Source organism: Rhinoraja longicauda, chromosome 2, assembly GCF_053455715.1.
Source record: "Rhinoraja longicauda isolate Sanriku21f chromosome 2, sRhiLon1.1, whole genome shotgun sequence".
In the NCBI taxonomy this organism is placed as follows: Eukaryota; Metazoa; Chordata; class Chondrichthyes; order Rajiformes; family Arhynchobatidae; genus Rhinoraja; species Rhinoraja longicauda.
Window position 1 is genome coordinate 61,984,840 of NC_135954.1, and position 27,037 is coordinate 62,011,876.

Below are 27,037 nucleotides of genomic sequence, written 5' to 3' on the forward strand. Positions count from 1 at the left end.
CCACCCCTTTTCCTATGATCGTATTTCCAAATCGCGATGGTGTGCAATTTGGGAGGGGAAAATACAAGTAGTTTTGTCACCATGCACCTGATGCACTTGCCCCTCTTGCTGTTATCATTTGCAGGCTTGGGAGGTGCAGGTGGAGAAGCCTAGGTAAGAAACCACAGGTTATTTTGCAGATAACACGCTTTGCAGGCACTGCGCAGGAAATAATGTTTAGGATGGCAATTGAATCCAGAAAGCTGCTGTGTTTTGGAAGGTGTCGAGCTTCCTGAGTGTGGAGTTGCTGGAATTGAACATCCAGCACTCCATCATGTGCCTGACATATGTCTTGTGGTTGGTGGAAACACATCAGGATGTTAGGAGTTGAGTCACACAGTGCAGGATACCCTTTAACCTGCTCTGTAGCTACAGTATTTATATATTCACAAAATGCTGGAGTAACTCAGCTGGTCGGGCAGCATCTCGGGAGAGAAGGAATGGGTGACGTTTCGGGTCGAGACCCTTCTTCAGACTGAATAAATCGATTTGTACCAGCATCTGCAGTTATTTTCTTATATCATATCATATCATATATATACAGCGCGGAAACAGGCCTTTTCGGCCCACCAAGTCCGCGCCGCCCAGCGATCCCCGCACACTAACACTATGTACACTATCCTACACACACTAGGGACAATTTTTACATTTACCCAGCTAATTAACCTACAAACCTGTATAAATACTACAGTATTTATATGGTTGCTTCAATTTAGTTTGGTCTGATGGTGAGAGAATCTGATGCAATGTGTTGAACATCAAGTGCAGGTAGTTATACTCTCTTTTGTTGGAGTTGGCCACTATCTAGCACTATGCACTTCTTAGCCGCCTATGCCCAAATGTTGTCTAGGTTTTATATGCAGTCAGTTTCATTTGCTAGGTAATTATAAATGGAAGTGAAAATCGTGACTGGGAAGAGCTTGGGTAGAGCACAGCTAGTTCTGGACGCACGTATTCTTTGATATTTAATCCCACAGTTAGGGCACAAAATCAGATTAGCCATGGCATTAAATGGCAGAGCACATTTGAGGAGCTGTTTGACCTCCTCGCCTGACTATCTCCTCTGTTCTTAATTAAGACCATGGGAAACTTTAAATCCAAAGATGAAAATTTCCAATTTTAAGATTGAAGCCAGTACTAATCCATGTGGATTGATGGCGAGGACGTTCTGTGTAAATGGAACTTGGCGTGTGATAAAATTGGTGTCATGAACTTTGGATGCATTTTAATTTTTCGAGGGTGGATGATGGAATTACAGAGCTTGGAGATGAAGGAAGCATAAATGAGCGATGCAGATTACAACATGCAGGTCTGATAGCAGGTGACATTATTGAGAGCTATTTAAAACAAAAACAGCTAATCTTGCCACAAATAGGTTTTGTCAGTTTTTGTCCAAAATAAATACAAATAGTTTGCTGCAGCTGAGGCAGAGTCCTCCGAAGAGCAGCTTCTTTCAGTAGCAAAGGTGCAAAACTTTTGATGGGAGATGAAGATAACAGAATTAGTCCTCCAAATGTTTTGCTGGACAAAATTCCAGATCATCGAAGACCAGGTTTCAGGAGCAAATGTAACAAGCAAAAGTTGCAGCTTCAGAACATAAACTTGTCATTCAATTTGATCAAATCTAATCTAGGCCTGCTTCCCTGCTGTGTGATTTGCATCCTTAAATATCTTTGCCTAACTACATCTTCCAAATTTTCAACTGACCCAGATCTTAACAACTTCTTAGGGCAAGAATGCCCCAAAATTCCACTAGTATTTGGCAAAAGGCTTAGTGACATAAACTCTGAATGGCTCACTCCAATGAAGGTCATGTCCATTTGTTTTGGATTCCTGAGTGAAAGGCAAATGGTTGGATTGGAAAATTGCTGAGTCCATTTAATGACTTAAAATACCTCAAGTTAAGTACATAGCAGTTATATAGTTATAATTACACCACATTTGCAATTTATCCTCGTAATTAATAGCCAAGTAAGAGTTTCATATGGCCACTGCACCATCTCCATGGTAAATATATTATGGGACACAGATAACATGGAGCATAGAATAGGAACAGTACCTTCAGTGCATGGTGTCTGTGCTGACTGTGACGCCAAATTAAACAAAACGCCTGTACATGATCCATATCCCTCCATTCACTTCATGTTCATGTGCCTATCTCAATGCCTCTTCAATGCCACCAGCACCCCTGGTAGTGTGCTCCAAGTGTTTAGCACAGTGGAAGAAAGCTTGCCTTGCACACCCCCTATAAACTTTCCCCTTTCACTTTCAAGTATTCCTTCCAATAAATTACATTTCAGGCGAGGAGGTCGTGGGAAAAAAAGATCCATCCTATCTATATCTTTCATAGTTTTATAAACTTTATTGTGTCTCCCTCAGCGGGCAGGAAATTCTATCAGGAATTGCTGAAATGTATTTTAGATCATGTACAGTCTTAAATGATGTACAGTCTTAAATTCTCGTATCCTATGCTAGAGCTGGTAAAGAATATTTCTAGGGAATCTGCAAAGTTGTACAACAGGCCAGTTTCCTGCAAGTCTTATTAAAAACACATCATTAAACAGTAATCTACAAATAATTGTTCTGGACAATTAACATATGATTGATATGGTGGATTAAAAGTCTTCATCAGCTAAAAATAAAAGCACACTCACCACTTTGTTGGGATAACGCAAGATTACAGGCTGCACAGGAACTCCAGGAATAAATGCCCCTGATGACAAATATGCAATAAAAATTAAAATTTTCTCCTATTGTTCTCTGTCAATATCTTATATTCTCGCCTTCATTTAAGATGCTCACTTTTCACCAGTAACATTATTAAAAGGCCCAATCGCCTGATTGCCATTTTACAACAGAAATTAAGACTGAGTCAGCAAATATTTTGAGTTAGACCTTGCTGCCAACAGAAAGTCAACTACACTCACCAATGATCTGAGTCAATGAGGGTAAGCAAAAGCAAAATGTGACAATGGCAATGATCCAGCCCATAAACGGCAACCTTTTGGATGGCATCAGGGTTGAAGTAAGTAACCCCGTCACATAGATGAATCAGAGAAAGTGTTACTCACAAAAGGCTCAAACCATTGGTCGACATCCAGAAACATTCAAAAATTAATGTCAGCAAGACAAATTAAATATGCATTAAAATTTAAACCATAAACATTTGAACACAGGGAAACTCAATTAAATTAAAAATGGTACAAATACCTTATTTCTTACTCTCATTTCTGCATGTGAAAATAGGCAATAAGAATTTCACTGTGCAGTTGCCCATGCAATAAAAAAGGACTATTGAACCATTGAACCAGATGTCACCTACCCTTCAATAAAATGAACGGGCTTCCTGTTCCTATGCCTGGTTTAACCTGTCATGTTGCAGCAAATTTACGCACTCTGAGTTCCCAAGTTGGAGTTCTCATTGAGTCCAGCAACAAAGGTCTTGAGGAAGTGCTAGTAAATCAGGGAATGTATATTGGCCTGGAAATTCTTAAAGTGGCAATTGGAGAAATGCTAACTGTTTCCAGTGAGTACCAGAACTGTTTCCAGTGAGTACCAGACCAGGCCAGCATTTCAGGCACAGCAACCTTATTTAACCCAAGCTTGAATAACACTAACCTGTGCTAGTTTTCATTGGAGCAGCGGTGTGAACAATAAATCTCTTACATTTTCAGAACAATACAGTGCACAGAGACCTTGTAACGATGACTGTGTTGACTACTTTACCATTATATTTCACAGCCCAGTAAGCATCCACTTCAATTATTTATTTTGTTCTCTTTCAAAAGTTTTATTGAAACTCCTTTTAGCACTGTCAGGCAGTGAATTTTCAGCGCATTGCAACTATCTAGGAAAAAAAGGGGTATTAAATTCAACTTCTCTGCAGTTTGATGGGTACATTCCTCTAGTACATTCCTGTACTAGAGTAATACCTGATTGGTAGGTTTCTCCAAAGCTTTGAAATCCTTGCAGAACTAGCTAAAATTCTCCAGCTGCAACTTCCTTGCTTTGTACTTTATACCTCTGTTATAATACAAGACGTATATTAAGGTTTAGGAAGCTGAAATCAGACAAGGCCCTTAAAGAATACAAAGCCAGGAAGAACTCAAAGGAAATCAGGTGGGCCACAAGGGGGCACAACATTTCCTTGGCGAGTACGACAATGGAAAACCCCAAAACCTTTTATACCATTAAAAATGAGGATAGCGAGGGAGAAAGAAGGACCACTCAAAGGTAAAGGAAGGAATAAATATACTTGGAGCCAGAGGAAGTAAGCAAGATATTAATCGAGTACTTCACATTGGGATTCACCAAGGCAAAGGACAGAGGATAGTGAGATCACTGTGGGGTATGCAAATATTCTAGGGCATGTTGAGATCTGGAGGTAGTGGTGCTGGGTTTATTGAAGAATATTTATTGAAGGTGTTTGTCCCATGGGCCTGATTATGTAAAGAGGTAACATAGGGGATTGCTAGAGATTTTTGTATCCTCTCAGAGCTGATAAAGTTGATAAAATTATGAAAGGCCAATAAGGTCGATAGTCTCTTTCACAGGGTGTAAATGTCAAATGCATAGATTTAAGGTGAGAGAGGGGAAGTTTAAAGGAGTTGCGAGGCAAGTTTATTAATTTTTTTAAAAGAGTGGTAGGTGGCTGGATGCGTGCCAGGTGATGTGATGTCAAAGACCTAGTAAATTGGAAGCTGGTTTATAGTCAGAGAGTCAAAGCTTTACAGCATGGAAACAGGCCTTCAGATCACCTTGTCATTGCCAATCAAGTTGGCATATTGGACTAGAAGCACTTGCCTGCATTTGTCCCACAACCCTCTAAACTGTTCCTATTCCAGTGGCATCTTGGGCCTCAAAGATAGGCAGAGGGGCTGATCGTTAATAATAGTAATGTGAGAAATCCAGAAGCCTAAGCAAAAACAAGAAAATGCCATAGTAAAAGAGACTTGGTCATCAAATTAATGCGTAGAATGAAATCCTTGCATCTACTGTCAGGAACAATCAATTCTATGTTCTTCTGCACCTGGTGGGCTTAGTACAATATCTAGGATGCTATTTTATAAAAGCAGAAAATATGAGTTATACAATGGCAAATAATTGTCCAGTTGCCATGGTACTGTGGATGAAATGGTTTAGATCTGGATTGGGCAATCAATGTAGCACCCGCTTTTTGGAGAACAAAAGAAATAGGAGGGAAATGGTGTTTTGGAAACATGATTTAACTCCTTAGCACATGCTGGAACACTGGAGAACCCGGTACTTGAACTCACAAGGGGAGAAGAGAGTTTGAACTCAAAGACACAAGTCTGATCAAAACTGATTGCTTCGTGCCTCGACAGATAACATACTACACAAGGTGCAAGCGTTTGTACGTTGATTTATTCAGGCACTTAATTGCAAAGACATTACACCTTTCACTAATTATCAGTGATGTGTTGCAAATCTATTTGGAAACTAAACGTGCCAGAAAACAGTTCAGATCAGAGATAAGTTTTGTTGAATAGCAAATCAGGATTCTTTATTTCTGGCTAATATCCTCTAATCCAGGCAACTTCCATGTAAACCTCTTCTGCATCTTTTCAAAGCCTCAACATCCTTAGGTTCACCAGAACTGCACAAAATATACAGGCAACATGATCCACCTTATTACTGACCAACATCTGTTGACAATTTGTCCAAGTTGGAATTAATTTACCTGATTTATTTTCTCTAAAAAAAACTATCAACCACAAACATTAGACTGAATGTCCAGTGGTTGCTGGGTTTTATCACTTGTGTTTGAACAGTCAGCTGGAATACTGACTTTTTGTCTATACGGTACAGGGAGATTATCCAACTGTGTGATATTAGGTCAGCCTTTCAAAACAAGATATTATAGGTTTCAATTGTTGAGGCTAAATTTTGTACAAGCATTAAGTTCCCTATTTGAGAAAGTCTGAAAATTTAGCAAAATTGTATATGAATATATTAAATTTGAAGACAATAGACAATAGACAATAGGTGCAGGAGTAGGCCATTCAGCCCTTCGAGCCAGCACCGCCATTCAATGCGATCATGGCTGATCACTCTCAATCAGTACCCCGTTCCTGCCTTCTCCCCATACCCCCTCACTCCGCTATCCTTAAGAGCTCTATCCAGCTCTCTCTTGAAAGCATCCAACGAACTGGCCTCCACTGCCTTCTGAGGCAGAGAATTCCACACCTTCACCACTCTCTGACTGAAAAAGTTCTTCCTCATCTCCGTTCTAAATGGCCTACCCCTTATTCTTAAACTGTGGCCCCTTGTTCTGGACTCCCCCAACATTGGGAACATGTTTCCTGCCTCTAATGTGTCCAATCCCCTAATTATCTTATATGTTTCAATAAGATCCCTCCTCATCCTTCTAAATTCCAGTGTATACAAGCCTAATTGCTCCAGCCTTTCAACATAAGACAGTCCCGCCATTCCGGGAATTAACCTAGTGAACCTACGCTGCACGCCCTCAATAGCAAGAATAGCCTTCCTCAAATTTGGAGACCAAAACTGCACACAGTACTCCAGGTGCGGTCTCACCAGGGCCCGGTACAACTGTAGAAGGACCTCTTTGCTCCTATACTCAACTCCTCTTGTTATGAAGGCCAACATTCCATTGGCTTTCTTCACTGCCTGCTGTACCTGCATGCTTCCTTTCATTGACTGATGCACTAGGACACCCAGATCTCGTTGAACTCCCCCTCCTCCTAACTTGACACCATTCAGATAATAATCTGCCTTTCTATTCTTACTTCCAAAGTGAATAACCTCACACTTATCTACATTAAACAGCATCTGCCATGTATCCGCCCACTCACACAACCTGTCCAAGTCACCCTGCAGCCTTATTGCATCTTCCTCACAATTCACACGAGTATCTAAATTCCATAGATTTACCTTTGAGATAATTGACCTAAAGTTTAATCTTATCTCATGAATTCCCAGAGAACATGGTGTTGTAAACTGAATGTACCAAGTGTTTAAAAAAATTTTGGTTGATATTTTGATAACGTCTAATTGTTGGAATCTGTATTTTTACAGAAAATAAATAGACTGTGGGCCATTTGAAAGATAAAATACTTAGTTTAAATATTAGGGAATTAAGTCAATAGTTTCATGACATGCTGCTGAAGTATATTCGAGCGTGCACCTTTCGTGCGAGTCAACAAGCTCTTATCTCCAAAAAGATTATCGCAAAATAAATATTTCAAAATGATCACAGTGCAGATTTTGGCACAAATACATCTGGCAAACAATATCAGTGCACTTTAAAGGAAAATGACATGAATAAAATTTGTCAGAAACAAACAATTCGTCATACTTCCCCAATATGCCAACACAGAAAAATAGACAGAAGCCCAGTTGAAAACCCATCTACTCCTAACATACATTAATCAGGGAATTAAGCCAATCGTGCACAGATAGCGACTGAAGTACTACTTTAATAACCAGTCAACAAGCTCTTTGTGCAGGTTATCACAAAGCAAACATCTATATATCTTCTATATACTAAAACTCAGATCTTGTATATATATCCCGTATGTATGTATGTATATATATGTATCTGTGATTTCGGCAAAACGGCCACAATTTTTGCACCGCCTTAATAGCCACTCTTCCCGCTGGTACCAATGATATTTTCATTTAATTTGGTCGTATATTTTTTAAGTTAGAGGTTTTAAAGTTAAAACATTTAGTTTCTAACCGATTTATTGGTCTTCAGCGTGTGACGTCACAATGCCCCTGTGAGATGAGCTTGCGCTGCCCCCCCCCTCCCCCACAACTCATGCAGATATATGTATAACATGTGGACCTGCAGCCACAACGGTAAACCACAGTGCCACAATGTTAGCGCCACCTTAATCACCACTGTCCTGGCGACTGTTTATAACAAGTTTTATTTAAATTAGTCGTATATTTTTTAAGTTAGACATTTTAAACTTTAAAACTCTCATTTCTAAACACATTTTTTCCACGTGCTGTGCATCTGACGTCACCACGCATGGCCTCTCCTCACTCGCACAAACAAGATGGACGTCGTCAGCAGAGCCGCCCGCCCGCAATCACCGCCTCCCCTCTCCTCACTCTCCCCGCTCTCCCACACCCGGGGGAAAACTCCCGAGCAGGAGGGAGACGGTCGGACTGATCGTCCTCATCCTTCCCTTCCGTCCCTTCAATCCACGCCACGGCGTCCTCGAGTCCCCCCTCCCGCCCGGGCCCAGCACCGTTACCGCACACAGGCCGCAGCACAGCGGGCAACTTCTGCTCCTCCTTCAGCGGCCGCTTCCACTGATGACGGCGTCGACGAGGGCCGCTGCCACCGACGACCCCGTCGGTACTTCAGACAGATGGCGGCCTCCTCACGCTCCGCCATCTTGTGCGCTCCTCCCGCCGCGCCTCTCTCCTCTCTCCCCTCCCGACGCTCCCCCGGACTCGAGTAGTCCGACCTCCGCTGCCCGACTCGAGTAGTCCGGAGCTCCCTCCTCCTCCCTGCACGCTCGGTAGGTGTCTTTCGCTGCCAACGGCTCCACGGAGGGGAGTGGACGTGGGGGCCGAGTGGGTGGAGGGAAGGGTGGGGGTAGGTGGGGGGTGGGGGAGGAGAGAGTGCGGGAGGCGGGGGGGGGGGTGGGGGAAGGGGGAGGAGTGAGAGTGGGTGAGGAGAGAGTGGGGCGAGGGGGAGAGTGGGACTGGGGAGGGGGACAGCGGGGGTGTGTGGAGGAAGAGAGAGGGGGGTTAAGGGAGGTGGGGGGGAGGAGAGAGTGGGGGAAAGGGGGGCTGGGGATAGTGAAAGTGGGGCTGGGGAGGAGGGAATGGGGGGTGGGGGAGGGGAGAGTGGTGGAAAGGGGGAGGGCGCAGAATGGGGGGTGGAGGAGAGGGGGTGGGAGGGAGAGTGGGACTGGGGAGGAGGGCAGGGTGGGGTGGGGAGGAGGGAAGAGGGGATGGGGAGGGGACAGCAGGGGTGGGGGGGAGGAGGGGGTGGTGGTGGGGGATGAGAGAGTGGGGGTGGGGTAGAAGGGGGACAGTGGGGGTCAGGGAAGATGAGAGAGTGGGGGGTAGGGAGGGGGGGATAAGGGGGATTGAGTAGGGGGTTGAGGGTGCTACACCAATACAGGAGAGGCTTTGGGTCCAAGGCTCGGTCACACCCTCTCCCCTGTACTGCCTTTAATTGCGCTCCCCCTCCCCTGGAGGAGCACGGTCCCACAGTGAAGGAGAAAGAAGATGGCCGCTGGCGGGACGGTGTCAACGGCTCCCTCGCCCCTTCCCCCCCCCACCCCATTCCCCCCTCTTCACCCACCCCTCCCCTCCCCCCCCCCCCATTGAGATTCATTTCATTTTTTTTAACAGACAATTTATTTTAAAGGAAAAAATCGATTTTCCCAGGTCGCAATGGAAACCCTCCGAGGAACGGGCCCAACGGGCCCACTTGGTCTAGTCACAAATAAAATTGTTCTCAAAAGTATTCTCTCACATTAGAATACATTAAAAATACTAATTCATGTTCATGAAATTGGAAGTGGACCTTTGTCCAGAAACAACACAACCTAATTTTACATGCACAAAACCTGTATGGGAATACATTTAGTCGCATTACAAATTAATTTAAAGAGACTTTCGTATGTACAGGTACAGCATGAACAGCAATTTCACAAGTGCAGTGCGGAAAAATTCTCATAAAATTTAGTGGGCTAGATAATGTAAATAATTAAAACCACATTGCATTGGGGTGGGGGGCAATCTTTAGTTTAGTGCAAGGCTCCCAAATGCTTTAATGTTCATGAGCAGCAGAATAAGCTTATATTTGTACAAAGGCTTTGGTAAATGATCTTCTACCATTACAGGGATAGAAACTGAGACGTTGGAGAAGATGATGACTTGGGAAGATGGGAAAGACCGGTAAAAAAACTTAAGGAACTGACTTACAAAAGGAAAGAAATGGGCTTAAATCCTACATTTAAGAATGTTAGTACCAAACGTCTGCACATACACTGGAATCGAGTCAAAACGAAGCATTATGTACAGTTTTACGTCAATGCATTTGTGGCAAACTCTGACTCAGAATCTGGAGGTGAATAATCACATATATAATTTTTTTTTTAAAGTGCACAACTGGGCGATTTGAGAGAATTCAGTTACGTTTGCAAAAGATTTATCTGTGGAAATAACAATTATAAATTGATGTAATAATGCAGCATTTATGCTGCTGTTACATAGAAAATAGGTGCAGGAGTAGGCCATTCGGCCCTTCGAGCCAGCACCGCCATTCAATATGATCATGGCTGATCATCCAAAATCAGTACCCTGTTCTGGCTTTTTCCCCATATCCCTAGATTCCCTTAGCCCTAAGAGCTAAATCTAACTCTCTCTTGAAAACATCCAGCAATTGGCCTCCACTGCCTTCTGTTGGTGCCTCTAAAAGTAACCATGCTTTTAGTCAACAATGAAAGCAGTTAATCATACTCATGCAGGCAAATAAAATGTTTTTGCATTTGATAGACCTGCACTTCTTATCCTAGTTTTTCTACATTACACTTTATATTCTAGCCAAGTCACTTAGGAAAAATATGTAAATTTAGTTTTTAAACATTAGGCCTGGTTACATAGCAGTGCAAATGGGAACAGAATGTTGTGAAGGGACTATGAAAGATTTAGAGAGTGGACATAAAGCTGTCAGATTATATCTATCAAATCTAGTTGCTAGATATCTTAATTTGAACATACAAAAAATTAATCAGATATTTTCCAAATGCAGAGGAGATATGAATTGGAGAAGGCTGTGGGACTATGTGTAGAATTTAGCAAAAAACAAGTTTTTAAAGGGCTAATTTCAAGGAAGATGGATAAAAATTATGGTACAACAGTGTTAATGTTTTTGTTAAAACACATCTGGACTGCACTCGTGCACAGCACCTGAAGGAGGACACAATGACCTTGGAGTGGGTGTAGTCGTCAAAATAATATGGGTTAAACTGAGGCAGCACTGAGTCAGCCTGAATTCATACACTTGGGAATTAAGGCATTATTTAACAAAGTTGCACATCCATTTTTATGACCATTTTTTTGTAATTTCTGCTACCATTTAAATTGTTACACAAAAGTGTGAGATAATTTTTTTTCCCTACAATCACAATATTATTTACTTTCCGCCAGCTACATAAAAATGTTTTATGGGCCTTACCAACAAATCCTAAAACCGCAGAGCTGTACAGATACATACTACAAATTAAAAAACTGAAAAGTTGGTATAATATCAAATTTGTTATAATGCAACAAACACTCCCCCTCCCATTCCCAATCTGACCTTTCTATCCTGGGCCTCCTCCATTGCTAGAGTAAGGCCCAGCGCAAATTGGAGGAACAGCACCTCATATTTCGCTTGGGTAGTTTACACCCCAGCGGTATCAACATTGACTTCTCTAACCAGATAGTCCCTGGTTTCCCTCTCTATCCCTTCCCCCTTCCCAGTTCTCCCACCAGTCTTCCTGTCTCCTTCTACATCCTATCTTTGTCCCGCCCCATCCCGACATCAGTCTGAAAAAGGGTCTCGACCCAAAACGTCACCCATTCCTCTCCAGAGATGCTGCCTGACCCGCTGAGTTACTCCAGCATTTTGTGTCTACCTTCGATTTAAACCAGCATCTGCAGTTTTCTTTCCTACAGGATTTAATTTTTCTGCTCAAATTTTTAAGAATGACAGAAGTATAAACACACGTTAATCTTGATTAACAATCTTAAATAAAAATGAAATTGATTCATTGCAATATATTTTAAAAATTAGTGACAAGTTACAATCTTACCAGGTTTGAAGGTGATCAGACACGATCTGTTGGTACATGTACCCTCTGGGAAAATCATAACCTAGAATTAAGATCATGAAATAAATACCACAGTACTTATTTTTTACTAGAAACATTTATTTTTGTAAATGTATTCACTAATTTATGAAATAGTGAATGCTAAAGATATGTGCAAGGTACATATGTGTTCAAAATATGATATCCACATTTTGGTGTGAGCAAAGTCACGCTGTCACAATGTTTTTGTCTTTGCAATGTGTGAGGAAAGATAGAACTACTGTGGTAGCTATAATAGAACTAGTATATGGGTGATCATTGGTCGGCGTGAACTCTGTTTCCATGCTGTATCGCTAAACTAAACCAAGAATTGCTTCATTCATGTCCTGGTCATTCTGGGAAACAAACATGGTCCACAGCAGATTTGGTCTGCTATAACCAAAATCAGTTATAAAGAGCTCCATTATTGCAAGGATATACTGTATTCCATCTGCTGCATACTTTGACAGCCTTCCTTGCTGTCCGTAACTCTCCCAATTTTGTTATTGTCTGCAAACTTACTAACCAGCCTATCTACATTTATATCCAAATTATTTAAATATATCAAAGAACAAAGGTCCCAGCACATATCCCTGCAGAATTCCACTGGTCACAGACTTCCAGCCAGAATAACGCCCTTTCATGACTATCTTGTCTTCTGTAAGTAAACTAATTCTGAATCCAAATGAGCATGACATTGTGGATCCCTTGCATCTTAATCGTCTGGATTAGCCTAGGATGAGACTATTAAAATACCCGACTAAAATCCATGTGAACAACATCCATTGTCATTACCTCATCAATCATTTTCTCAAACAAAAATCAAATTCGTAAGACATGACCTACAATGGACAAAGGCATGCTGACTGTTTCTAATTAGCTGATTCTCTTCCAAAGGCAAGTAAATCCTATCCCAAAGAATCCTCTCCAATAGCTTCCCAACTACTGTTCACCAGCCTAATTTCCTGGCTAATCCCTGGCAAGAGATGATACAAACATATTTGTTGAGGCTCCTGCAATCTCCTCGTTTCACTTAATAACCTGGGACATCCCATTTGGCCGTGCGGATTTTCAAGATCCCCAACACCACATTCTTGACCTCAAACTGTCCTAGCTTATTGATATTCCCCATACTGATCTCACCATTCTCCGTGTTCTCCTTCTTAGTGAATATAGATGCAAAGTACTAATTTGGTACCTTGCCTCTTTCACCTTAAACTTACGTCCGCTAGTTCTTGATTCCCCTTCCCTATCTATTCTCGTCATTAATTTATGCACCTCTATAGGATCATCCCTTAGCCCCCTGAGCTTCAAGGAATAAAGTCCTCGCCTCACCAACCTCTCTCCCTATCATTCAGGCCCTCAGTTTCAGGTAATGAGACCTTGCAAATCATCTCTGCATTCGTTCCAGCTTAATGGCAGGTCAACCAAAACTGAGCAGAATATGTAATGTGCAACCTCAACCGTCCCAACTTCTACATTCAATTCTCCAATGAGGGCCAGTGTGCTCAAAGTTCTCACTACCCTATCTACTGGTGACTTGTTTCATGGAACTATGTATTGTACTCCTACATACCTCTGCTCTCCAACATCCCCAAAACCCTACTGTTTACTGCGTAGGTCCTTACCTGTTTTGACTTGTTAAAATGCCACACCTTGCCTATTGTCATTCCTTGGCCCACTTGCTCAGCTGAACAAGATCCTGCTGTTATTCCTGATTACAATCTTCACTGTCTACATTATCATCTATTTTAGTGTCAAGCTTGAGTTTAAAAGCTTAAAGTATTTTGTTTCATTGTTTTAAGAAAGTCTTAACTGTAATACTCCAATTGTTCGAGATAATCAGTAATAAATCTATGTGTGAAGATGAATGGTGATCGTTCACAAGAACAATTTTTGCATTAAATTACATTAATTGGAAGCTCAAGTGAGGTTATGCGATCTATTCGATGTGCCAAATGTAATATTAAGTGTTCTGTCTGATGAATAAACTGATTAAGGATCAATTCGCTGATTAGAAATTAACTGATTTGCAAATTCCAACAAAACTGAATTTTCCTAGACTGGCATTATCCAAAGAAGTCCAATGTTATACCCAAGAAGTATATCCAGTGAATACACTATCAGTGAGTATCTACTGCTACAATAATCTAATATTTACAGCATTTTGGAAAAGACTAATAATACATTAAATACTACAATACTAAACACTTATATACAACATGGTTATTTTTAAGCATCTGTAAAAACAAATATCAAGCCTCTGTTTGAACTAGTAATCTTGCTCTCTGACAGTTAAAAATGAAGGAAATGTAGTTCTCAAAAGGACCCAAGAGCATGTTTAAAAATCAGTTTGCAAATTAGTTATTTTCTAAGTGGCATTAAACTGAAGCAATGAGACATTCGATTATGCAGGTCTAAAAACTGCTCAATGGTTAATACATTGCAACTTTAGTATCAAGAGTGTACAGAGCAATTTCTCTCAACTTCCTAATAACAAAAATCTGCATATCTCCTATTATTGAAGAAAATCTAAATCACCTGTCCCTTTGTAATAGAGATAAAAATATTTCTAACAATGGAGATGATAAAGGAAAATCTTATCGAGATTTCCAGAATTCAGTTTTCAAGAACAGCCCTGACCTGCATTTCAATTTTACAAAACCCCTTTGTTTGCTTCTCATCCTCATTAACCACACAGCGCCAAAACCCTGGAATCGCCTGGGTAACCCTGGCCTCACCCAATCAATGAAACTCCTTTTGCCCTCAGCATTCCATACCCCACCTTTCCTGCAACTTAAAATTAACTTGTTTATCACTTTCCCATTTTGATAAAGAACCTTGACCTGAAACATCAACGATCGTGCATTTCTGGTTTGCTTATTATTTAAATCACATCTCGACTTCAAAAAATGTTGGTATAAACTTGGACAAATAAAAATTCACCTGGGGCCATCTGCCATTAGACAGAGCTCTCTCTTTTATTTCTTCTACTGTTTTTCGGCGCGAATGCTGGTCTGATCGAGACACCAAGACTGGCTGAATGTACTTTATCAAAGCTGGTAAAAAAACGATAATGTAGTTGAATTAGATAAAAGCATGAAGATCTTTTGTGAAAATAGACACCCTGTACAACTTCAAGTTATTTATTGTTTGAGGTAAATATAACCAGGGATAATAAATCTGTACATTACCCTCGACAAAAATATACATTTTTTATAAAATAACATTTTGGAAACAAGAGCAACTACTAAAAATGCTGACATTTCGTACCTCTCTACCTTCTTGTACTTAATGCCACTTTCTGGGAAAGAGATACAACAAATAGAACCCATCTGTGCCATGTATTTTAATTACAAGACAAGTCTGTTCTTCAAACTAATTTTCAAAAAGTCAGCTTAAATTTGTTTGATTTTGCATTGTAGCCAATCACCAATTATGAAATAAATGATCCCCCCCCATGATTATTTTTATACTCTGATAGCTAATGGCATATTCACATTGACCAATGTGAATAGTTAAGCAAAATGTAAATTGTTTATCTTTTCTTGTGGTCCATTCACATCAAATCAGGGTTTTCATTTTCCTATTTTATGAATGGTAGAGGGAAGATAAATCACTATACGATACGAGAATGGAATGTTTCTCTAAATTGAGAGAGAATAAATTTGCCATATTCTATTCGTAGTCAGGATCGAACCCAACTCTCTGACACTATAAGGCAGCATCTCTATCACTATGCCACTCGGCTGCCCCACTTATACAGGCTAATGAAGTATTCTATCATACTCTGACTCGTAGCTGGTTGATAGCAAAAATAACTTGGGTTGTCAAAAGGTAAATCATTCATTATAGGATAGATGGTAGAGGAGTACATTGCTGCTTCTCAATGGTCCAAAACACTTCATGGGTGCTCAATTTTGCACTCTCACAGCCGTTGTGTGATTATTCCATTTAGAACAATTGCAGCTACACACAACAGATGGTGTCCCCATACAAACATGATTACTTTTACTAATGCTTTAGTGGACAGATGCATCTGCGCAGATAGATGAAGGCAAGATTGGTCTCAAGGGTCTCGACCAGAAACATCACCTATCCATTTTCTCTAGAGATGCTGCCTCATTCGCTGAGGTACTTGAGCATTATGTGTTCATCTTTGGTATAAACCAGCATCTGCAGTTTCTTGTTATTATATTAGATGAAGACAAAGTCTTGTAGCTTTATCCCTTGCTCACTCACTTGAAGTTACAGACCTATTCTGGCAGAAAAGTCCTTCTTGACTCTGCTGGTTGTTAGTGGCAGCTCTATCAATCCATTCTTCATGATGTACAATGAACTTCCCCAACCAGAGTACATTCTTTGTCCTTGCTACTTTTAATGTTTCTTCCAAATGTTATTCAAAATTGAGAATTGCTTCAACTGAGATAGGATGATGAGTGTAATCAGGAAGGTTTCCTTGCTCTTACCACTTCATGGTACAGCATCTGGAGTCGTCGTTTAGGATTTCTAGATTCTCCAACACTGCACAGCCTTCACTGTTGTGTATGTCCTGCCTGGCAGGCAGGATACACAATATGATTGTGATGAAGTCAGCAACATTGCATCTGAAGGGTGATTCTTCAAAAACAACCATGTTAGGCTGCTCTTTGACTAATTTCTGGACAACCCCCCCCCAAATTTAGACATTAGTACCCTAATGTTCATTTTGCATGCTTACGGGCCTAGGAATAATTTGTCAGAATTGTGTGCCCAGCTCAATGCCAAGTAGCAACAACACTACAATTGAGGGGTTTACGATACGATAAAACTTTTGTTAGCCTACTAGTAAAAGTGGTGCCGTTTCTCCTTAAGGACATTTTTATGACAATAAGGTTGTTTTATAATCATCATGATAAAGACAAATACTCCAGCATTTTGTGTCTACATTAGATATTCTTTCTCCCTTTTCATACCCAAAGGAGCCTTTATATTTTTCACTAGTTTGCTAGTTTGCTTATAAAACCTTTTTGGTCCACTTTTGCTGAATTCAGAAACAATCCCAATGCTCAGGTCTACTACTGTTTATGGCAACTTTATAAGCCTCTTCCTTGGACTCAAAATAATAGTAGTGGGCCAGGCAGCATCTGTGGAGGGAAAGGGACATAACGTTTTGGACACTTCTTCAGACTTATAGAATGATCCCTGGAATAAGGGACATCAGTTACAAGGCTGGAACTATTTTTTATAAACTGAAGGCTGAGTGGAGATTGGTTTCAAGTAATAGTTAGTGATGAGATGTCTCGACATAGTGGATAGTCCAAGACTTTTCCACTGATGGAGGGTTGAGGATATGATTGGAATTTGTAATATACTGCCTGCAGATGTGGAGGAGGTAGGTTCAGCAGAGGGCATCGGAGTTTTGTCCAGGTTTCCCACTTTCTAAGAAACAGGATGTATTGCTGGATCTAGTGAACCTGCAGGGAACCATTTTCCATATAGAGGATGGTGGGTATATTGAAGAAGCTACCAGATGAAATTGTTGAGGCAGGTACATTAACAACATTTGAAAAGATATTTGACAGGGACATGGACAGGAAGGTATACGGGCCAAAAGCAGTCAAATGAGACTACCTTAGATTGCTCATCCTGGTTGGCCCCAAGAGTGGGCCCCAGTTTGAAGAAGGGTCTCGACCCAAAACATCACCCATTCCTTCTCTCCTGAGATGCTGCCTGACCTGCTGAGTTACTCCAGCATTTTGTGAATAAATAAAAGGTCAATGTTAGTACAGCTTTGGGACAAAATTTCACTTAATGTCTCCGTACTTGCACTCCTAGATTCCTCTGCTCTCTGACATTCTACAGGGCCCTGCCATTTACTGTGATGATCCTGCCCTGGTTAGACTTTCCAAAATGCACTTATCTGCATTAAATTCCATTAACCATTCCTCAGCCCACTTGCCCAACTGATCAATAGTCAATAGTCGTTTATTTGTCACATACACATAAATGTGTAAACGACTATTGACTATTGATCAAGATCCTGCTGTGAATTTTGATAACCATCTTCGCTATCTACAAAACTACCCACTTCAGTATCAGCTACAAACTTACTAATCATGCCTTGTTCATTCTCATACAAATCATTGATATAAACCACAACCAGCAATGGCCCAGCACTGATCCCACAGGAACAGTCCCCCAGACCAAAATACAACCTTCCATCATCTGCTTCTCCGCTTCCATCCATTAAGCCAATTTTCTATCAATCGTCCAGCTCTACCTGGATCCCAAGCAATTTAACCTGCCAGAGCACTCAACCATGCAGAACCTTATTCAATGCGTTGCTGATGTCCATATAGACAACATCCACAGCTTTGCCCTCACCATCCTTTGTGGCTACTTCTTCAAAATGCTCATATTCATAAGACACGATCTCCCGCGCGCAAAACCATGTTGACTATCCCAAAAAAGCCTTTCCATCCAAATGCATATACATTTGAAATCACATAACTGTTGCAGAATGGGTTCTAGGAAGTGTTGTAGAGCTGAGGAATCTACGAGTCCAGGTACATAGTTCCTTGAAAATGGCATCACAATAAATAGGGCGGTCAAGGCAGAATTTGGCACATGGCCTTCATCAGAGTATTGAGTATAGAAGTTATGATGTTATGTAATAGTTGGAGAGGCCACATTTGGAGTATTATGTTCAGCTCTGGTCACCCTGTTATAGGAAAGATGTTAAGTTGACAAGGGGTCAGAGAAGATCCCCCTTTTGTCCTCCTGATTTCCTTTTTAAGTATGCTCCTCTTAGGATACACTTGATCGCAGCTGCCTCGACCTGTCCCGTGCCTCCTCCTTTTTCATAGAAACATAGAAAATAGGTGCAGGAGGAGGCAATTCGGCCCTTCGAGCCAGCACCGCCATTCATTGTGATCATGGCTGATCGTCCACAATCAATAACCCGTGCCTGCCTTCTCCCCATATCCCTTGATTCCACTAGCCCCTAGAGCTCTATCTAACTCTCTCTTAAATCCATCCAGTGATTTGGCTTCCACTGCCCTCTGTGGCAGAGAATTCCACAAATTCACAACTCTCTGGGTGAAAAAGTTTCTTCTCACCTTAGTTTTCCTGACCAGAGGCTCAATTTGTCTCATCATCCAAACACCCTTACTCTCACCTGCCTTTCCCTTCACTCTAACAGGAACGTGCAAGCCTGAACTCTTGTCATCATACTTTTGAAAGCATCCCACTTTCTGGATGCTCCTTTGCCCGAATACAACTACTCCAATCAACTTGAGCAAATTCTTGTGTAATACCAAAGTTGGCCTTGTCCCAATTCAGAATTTGAACATCCAAAAATGTAAATCCCTTCCCCCTGCACCAACTCCTCAGCCATGCATTCATCTGTCCTATTGTCCAGTACCTGCTCTCATAGCACATGGCATCAGGGGTAATATGGAGATCACTATTCTGGATGTCCTGCTTTTTAAATCTTTTGCCCAACTACCTACATTCATTTTGCAGGACCTCATCCCTTTTCCTCCTATCTTATTTGTGCCTCAGAGCCAGGCTCTGTCACAGAGCTGACTGCTATTGGTGCTCACCCTTGATGGGTCACCCCGCCAACAGTACCCAAAAGCATTTGTGACTTTGAAGGGGAATGGCCACAGGCGTCACCTGCACTTTCTGTCTATGCCCTTTCCTTGTGCCTACTCTCTTCCTGTCCCTTAGACATGACCAGCTCGCTATGACTGCCATCTACAAAGCTCTCATTCAGCTGGATTATCCAGAGGTCTTCCTGCTGCAGGGCCTAAAACGGTCTTTAAGGAGTTGCACCTGGACACACTTCCCACAGGTGTAGCCCTCAGGGACACCTGCAGTTTCCCTGACTTCTGCAGGAGGAACTTTGCTCTGTTCTACCTGCCATCATTGCTGCACTAAAACCAAGAGGGGCAAATAAAGCACAACAATCACACACAAAAAAAGTGTACTATACCTTCTTTCTCCTTCGTCTCTTGAATCAAAGCCTCACACTTACCCGCAACGCAGCACGTCTCAATAGAGCCTCTCTCCCAATAGGCCACACCGCTACACCCTGACTTATTTTGATCACTCAACCAACCCAATCGTTGCCTTTTGAAATCATCTGCTACTGCTCTGACATGGAAATACATTGATTCAACCAATCCAACAACCGCGTTTTGAAATCTCCCGCTAATGCCCCGACACAGAAATGGAGTATTGACACTGAAATAGACGGAGGCTAATTATCACAAGCTCAAACTTTTCAAGCTTCTCAACACTAACATCAAGCAATGAGGTCCACAGTTAAGAATGAACCATCACCTATCCATGACATTAAATGACATTACTATTATTGCACCCCTGTCAACATCCTGAGGATTTCCACTGACCTGCAACTCAACCAGACTAGTCACAGATCATGTCTATTAGAGTAGGTCAGGGCTAGGTATTCTTTCATCTATGGCTCATCTTCAACTCTTAAAAGCCTATTCACCACCTGCAAAAGAGAAGTCATGTATCTATTGGCATAATCAATGGTTGCCTGAATTAAGGCAGCTCTAAAAGCACAAACAGCTTGACACTATCCAAGTTAAGTAATTTACTTTGGCAACTGTTCAGCCACTAATACAAACACTCACTTCCTTTGCTGACGCACTACAAACGCAGCATTTACTGTCATTTCAACTGGAGGACGACCTAGAGCACCTGAGAGTTAGCAGAACCAACTTCAGGTTATAATTCATTTCTACTAGGACATGTATAATCTATTCTTGCATTGCTGCAGGCCCAACATCATGGAGTTTTATACCCAAAAGCGTGGAACCACCTTTCCCATGCCCTGAGACTGGAACAAACCTATTTTCTCAAGGAACATCAAATAAGTTTCAGCCTCAGTGGCAAAGTCCATACCCAAGAATAAAGGTAAAGTTAGCCTGTCCACTTGCAAATTCTTGTTTCATTAAAGTCTTGGATGGATTGTTGTAACATTTTCTGCCACGTCTCAGCAATCAGTTTAATCAGCGAGGTGTATGGGGAACAGATGAGCTCATTTGACTAACACATAGGACCAAAAGGACAGGATGGGAAAAGATAAACATTTGAATACCAATTGGCTGTGCAATTTGAGGATCTCAGATTTCAGGTATTTGCAAATGTTTTGCTTTTTACACAATTAAAATGACTTACCGTTTAATTTGTACTAATCATTTTAATTTTTAACATTTTGAAAGCTTTGAAAATTAAAACAAAATCAACGCTTGCCACGGGCTTTTCAGGAGTAGAACCTCAGTACTCAAGGCCTGTGCCCTAGCTGGACCTTGGCTTCAGTCAAGAGTACAGATGAACTCTCCACACAGGGTATAATTTATCACTGGCATTTGGCCATTCTGGGTGATGAGTGGGATTAAGCAGTTTAGCTGAGCTTATACATATTTAAGAGCATAAGGTTCTGATGGCAGAAGGCACGTCTATACATGATAGACTGAAGGATTGACATGAAGGAATAGCTTGTGAGCGGAGATGCAAAATAAGTGTTTGATAAGAGCTACAGATCTGGAAAAGATGGCAGAAATAAAAAGGAGCTTAAAGGAAAGTAAATGGAAGTTAAATTTTAAATACGAAGGCTTGGTTGTGACAAGAAAAAGAACACGTTGGTCAGAGATTGAAGGGCATCAGGAGCGCCAGAATTCTTTCTTGGTATTCAATAGTTTTTTATCACACTTTTAAAATATTCCTTTGATGTTATTGTATGATAAGGTTGCCATGAATAGTTAGAAACTGATGCACACACAAAATGTATATGTCAGAAAAGAACAAGTTTCAGGGGTACAAAAAAATGGGTGATACAAGATGAAGTTGACAGAGGAAGTCAAGTGACGTAGACAGAAATGTGGTGTGATAACAAATATATACATTTTATACACTTGGCATGAGGGCAAGTGGAACATTTGCAGACAAATTAGGCAAGTTACTGGGATATTCAGAAAAATAACAATTGAAATTTGATGCAAGTTAATAATCCAATATTATTCCACTTATTTAGGCTTTTGGAGATGACAAGCTCATTTATCTTAAGGTACTTAATGGCCAGAGAATGGAATCCACTGGAGGAACAACTAAACAGAATGCCACTGCGAAATATTAAGTTAGTAACAAAATATAATTCTTCCACACCATCTATCCAATTTCCCCATACACTAAATGCATAAAAGTCCCTTAAATTTTGTAATCCACTTACTGCGTTTTATTTTTGAAAATTACATACAAAAAATAGAAAATAGGCGCAGGAGTAGGCCATTCGGCCCTTCGAGCCAGCACCGCCATTCAATGTAATCATGGCTGATCATTCACAATCAGTACCCCGTTCCTGCCTTCTCCCCATATCCCTTGATTCCGCTAGCCCCGAGCTCTAGCTAACTCTCTTTTGAATGCATCCAGTGAATCAGCCTCCACTGCCTTCTGAGGCAGAGAATTCCACAAATTCACAACTCTCTGGATGAAAAAGTTTTTCCTCAAAATCATTGTAAACTGTAAAACTCATCACTAATAAAACCTCAACATATGCATCGCCTTTTAAGTGTCTTGCAAAACATTTCTTTCATAATCCCAAAGAGCAAACAATAAATTGTACTAGGTTCGCACATTCCACTTCTTTACCAAGTTAAAAGAAAACTTATCCTATTTCAAGATATGCAAGTGCATTTCAATGCAAAATAGTGTACACAAATGTTTGTCTACAGAATTGCGGTGCAGATGCAGTTTAATGTGGATAAGTGTGAGGTTATCCACTTTGGTGGTAAGAATAGGAAGATTATTATCTGAATGGTGTCAAGTTAGGAAAGGGGACGTACAACGAGATCTGGGTGTCCCAGTGCATCAGTCACTGAAAGGAAACATGCAGGTACAACAGGCAGTGAAGAAAGCCAATGGAATGTGGCCTTCATAACAAGAGGAGTTGAGTATAGGAGCAAAGAGGTCCTTCTGCAGTTGTACAGGGCCCTAGTGAGACCACACCTGGAGTACTGTATGCAGTTTTGGTCTCCAAATTTGAGGAAGGATATTCTTGCTATTGAGGGCGTGCACCGTAGGTTCACTAGGTTAATTCCCGAAATGGCGGGATTGTCATATGTTGAAAGACTGGAGCGATTAGGCTTGTATACACTGGAATTTAGAAGGATGAGAGGGAATCTTATTGAAACATAAGAGATTATTAAGGGGTTGGACACGTTAGAGGCAGGAAACATGTTCCCAATGTTGGGGGATTCCAGAACCAGGGGCCACAGTTTAAGAATAAGGGGTTGGGCATTTAGAACAGAGATGAGGAAAAACTTTCAGTCAGAGAGTTGTAAATCTGTGGAATTCTCTGCCTCAGAAGGCAGTGGAGGCCAATTCTCTGAATGCTTTCAAGAGAGAGCTGGATAGAGCTCTTAAGGATAGCGGAGTCAGGGGGTATGGGGAGAAGGCAGGAACAGGGTACTGATTGAGAATGGTCAGCCATGATAACATTGAATGGTGGTGCTGGCTCGAAGGGCCGAATGGCCTACTCCTGCTATTATCTATTGTCTAATGGAGTTAATCAAATATCCATGCGAGGTATTTAACTATGTCTATAAATTGAAGATTAGGAGATCATGAAAACATGGTCTCACAGAGTTCACAAAATGCTGGAGTTAACTCAGCAGGTCAGGCAGCATCTAGGAGAGAGGGAATGGGTGACGTTTCGGGTCGAGACCCTTCTTCAGTCTGAAGAAGGGTCTCGACCCGAAACGTCACCCATTCCCTCTCTCCTAGATGCTGCCTGACCTGCTGAGTTATTCCAGCATTTTGTGATACCTTCGATGAAAACGTGGTAAATCACCTAGATAGGATACTAAACTGTGCTTCCTGTGAGAGGGGGAGGGCATTTTAATTCACCTCCTAAGAATAACATTAGCAAATTTGCAGATGACACAAAGCAGTAGCGAATTTGCGGATGACATAAAGCTGGGTGGCAGTGTGAACTGTGAGGAGGATGCTATGAGGATGCAGGGTGACTTGGACAGGTTGTTATGAGTGGGCAGATATATGGCAGATGCAGTTTAATGTGGATAAATGTGAGGTTATCCACTTTGGTGGTAAGAACAGGAAGGCAGATTATTATCTGTTAGGAAATGGGGAAGTACAAAGAGATCTGGGTGTCCTTGTTCATCAGTCACTTAAAGTTAGCATACAGGTACAGCAGGCAGTGAAGAAAGCTAATGGCATGTTGGCCTTTATGACAAGAGGAGTTGAGTATAGGAGCAAAGAGGTCCTTCTGCAGTTGTACAGGGCCCCAGTGAGACCGCACCTGGAGTACTGTGTGCAGTTTTGGTCTCCAAATTTGAGGAAGGACATTCTTGCTATTGTGGGTGTGCAGCCTAGGTTCACTAGGTTAATTCCCAGAATGGCGGGACTGTCGTATGTTGAAAGACTGGAGCGACTAGGCTTGTATACGCTGGAATTTAGAAGGATGAGTGGGGATCTTACTGAAACATATGATTATTAAGAGATTGGACGCGTAGGAGGCTGGAAACATGTTCCCAATGTTGGGGGAGTCCAGAACCATGTCCCACAGTTTAAGAATAAGGGGTAGGCCATTTAGAACAGAGATGAGGAAAAACCTTTTCAGTCAGATAGTTGTAAATCTGTGGAATTCTCTGCCTCAGAAGGCAGTAGAGGCCAATTCTCTGGATGCTTTCAAGAGAGAGCTAGATAGAGCTCTTAAAGATAGCTGAGTCAGGGTGTATGGGGAGAAGGCAGGAACTGATTGTAAATGATCAGCCATGATCACATTGAATGGCGGTGCTGGCTCGAAGGGCCAAATGGCCTACTCCTGCACCTATTGTCTATACTAATAATGGAATGCATTGAAACTAAGGTTTTACTGACAATGATTTTATTTTATGAAGCATACTTTAAATATAACTTAATATCCAAAGAGATTACCGAACTTGAAATTTACATGGCAGGGTGGTTATTGAGCCATGGTCCGAACCATGCCGGACACACATATTTCAGGATCTGAGGGTTGTGGGTGTGAAACAAATGTATATCAGTGCAGGCGAACAAATGATGAATGCATGGTACAGCACAGTGATTTCAGAAAATTTCTCATGGCCACACTGCATTCCTCTTCACCCATTACATCACATTCAGTATGAAATTACTTACTTCCCCATATAGGGATGTCTTTGCTTTCTGCCTTCATTACAATGGAAGCCATGGTCATGGTAACCGGAATAGCATCAAAATATGAAGAATGTGGTGCTAAAGTAATTATTGGTGCTTCTGTTGGCAATGCACGACGTCCCTTTATACTCATCCAATGAAAGCCACCCGCAAACCACATAGCTCTCATTATCACTTTCAGCAAAAAATCCAATGTCCTACAAGATACAAAATATAAATGTGTCAAAGGCTACAATTTAAAATGCAACAGCTGGGGGAAAAAAAATCACATAAATTATATAATCTATCAATTTTACTTACGTCACACTTCATCTTATTTAAAAAAAAATGTTAGTTATCTTTTTCAGCTGGAGAACGCTAGCAACTTTCATAATCAGAAGTTCACGACCAAAAAATGGCATGGTATATATTTATATTCCAATTGACCAAGGTTTCTCTATTGTTTATTAAATTTGTCAGAGAGGATGGTTAGTGTTGATCTTACTTAAATTGCTTCAGTTCCCCGCAAGTGATAAAAAGGAAATATTTTATACATTTGTTCTTTCTAAGCTACAGTGAAGGCTAGTGAGGTTTTCAGAGTGACACATGTTGAGGAAAGAAGTTAGCTCTTTGCGGGTATCAGGTAAGCGATCCATTCTATCATAGAGTCATAGGCCTTGGAAACAGATCCTTCGGCCCAACTTGCCCTCACCGGCCATCACGTCCCAGCTACACTAGCCGTTAAGATTTAAAATATAAAACGATTAGGTTGCCAGTTAATGCATCACAAATGGTAGAAAATTGAATATGGCATGGCTATGGGCTTCTGAAGTTGTTGAATGGAAATGTGATCCAGCCAAGGAGCTTTAACTCAGTAAAGTGTTACAAACCGTGCAACACATCAGGGTTAATTAAATGATTTGGTCAGGTAATGACACCCTAGCAGATAGTATATTCGGATCTGGTCAGGGATAGGCAATGGCAAATGATGAAGGTAGGGGAGGCAGGAGATAAGGGTGCAGAAGCCACAGTTTTTGCGTTTGCCGAATGGGTTGAAGCACGTGCAGTTTGTTAGGATGAGTGAGAGGAGGGGACGACACATCCCTGATTGGACTGATCCAGGATGGGGAGGAATCTGCCTGCAGATAGGAAGTGACAGCTGGCGTCCTGTGCCTTTGCAACAACCTGGAGCTCAATGCTCTTAAGACGGTGGAATTGATTGTCGACTTTAGGAGAGCTCCCCCTCCCCTCCCCCACTCACCATTAACAACACCGCAGTCACATCTGTGGAGTCATTTAAGTTCCTTGGAACCATCATCTCCAGGGACCTTAAATGGGTGGCTGCCATCGACTCCACGGTCAAAAAGGCCCAACAGAGGATGTACTTCCTGCGGCAGCTGAGAAAACACAATCTGCCACAGGCAATGATGGTCCAGTTTTATACTGCCATCATAGTCGTCCTCACCTTCTCCATCATGGTCTAATATGGCCCAGCCACCCAGTACTCCAAATGCGGTCTGACCAGTGCCTTACAAAGCCTCAGTATGACATTCCTGTTTTTATATTCTAGCCCTCTCAAAATAAATGCTAGCATTGCATGTGCCTTCCTTACTACCGATCCGACTTGCAAATCAACTTTTTGTGAATCCTGCACAGCACTCCCAAATCTGCTTTCTCTGGACTACCTGCCCCTCCACATATCTTTGTGGATAAAGGGTACAACATTTAGAGCGGAGGTTTACGAGAATGATCTCAGGAATGATTCGGTTAACATATGACGAGCGTTTAAGGAACTGGGCCTGTACTCACTAGAGTTTAGAAGAATCACGGGGGCCTCATTGAAAATTACCGAATACTGAAAGACCTGGATAGAGTGACTGTGGAGAGGATGCTTCCACTAGTGGGAGAGTCTATGACCAGAGGCCATAGCCTCAAAATAAAAGGACGTACATTTAGAA

At 41.5% G+C, this 27,037-nt stretch overlaps 1 protein-coding gene across 1 annotated transcript in view; it reads right to left on the reverse strand.

Moving 5' to 3' along the window:
• Positions 1-27,037, reverse strand: part of lpcat1 (lysophosphatidylcholine acyltransferase 1) — a 94,195-nt gene that overhangs the window by 37,316 nt on the left and 29,842 nt on the right. Inside the window, exons 3-6 of the mRNA XM_078420129.1 lie at positions 25,083-25,297; positions 14,835-14,947; positions 11,853-11,913; positions 2,694-2,752 (exon numbers count right to left, since the gene is read on the reverse strand). Coding sequence (XP_078276255.1) covers positions 2,694-2,752; positions 11,853-11,913; positions 14,835-14,947; positions 25,083-25,297 — 448 coding nt within the window. The remainder of the gene's footprint in view (positions 1-2,693; positions 2,753-11,852; positions 11,914-14,834; positions 14,948-25,082; positions 25,298-27,037) is intronic.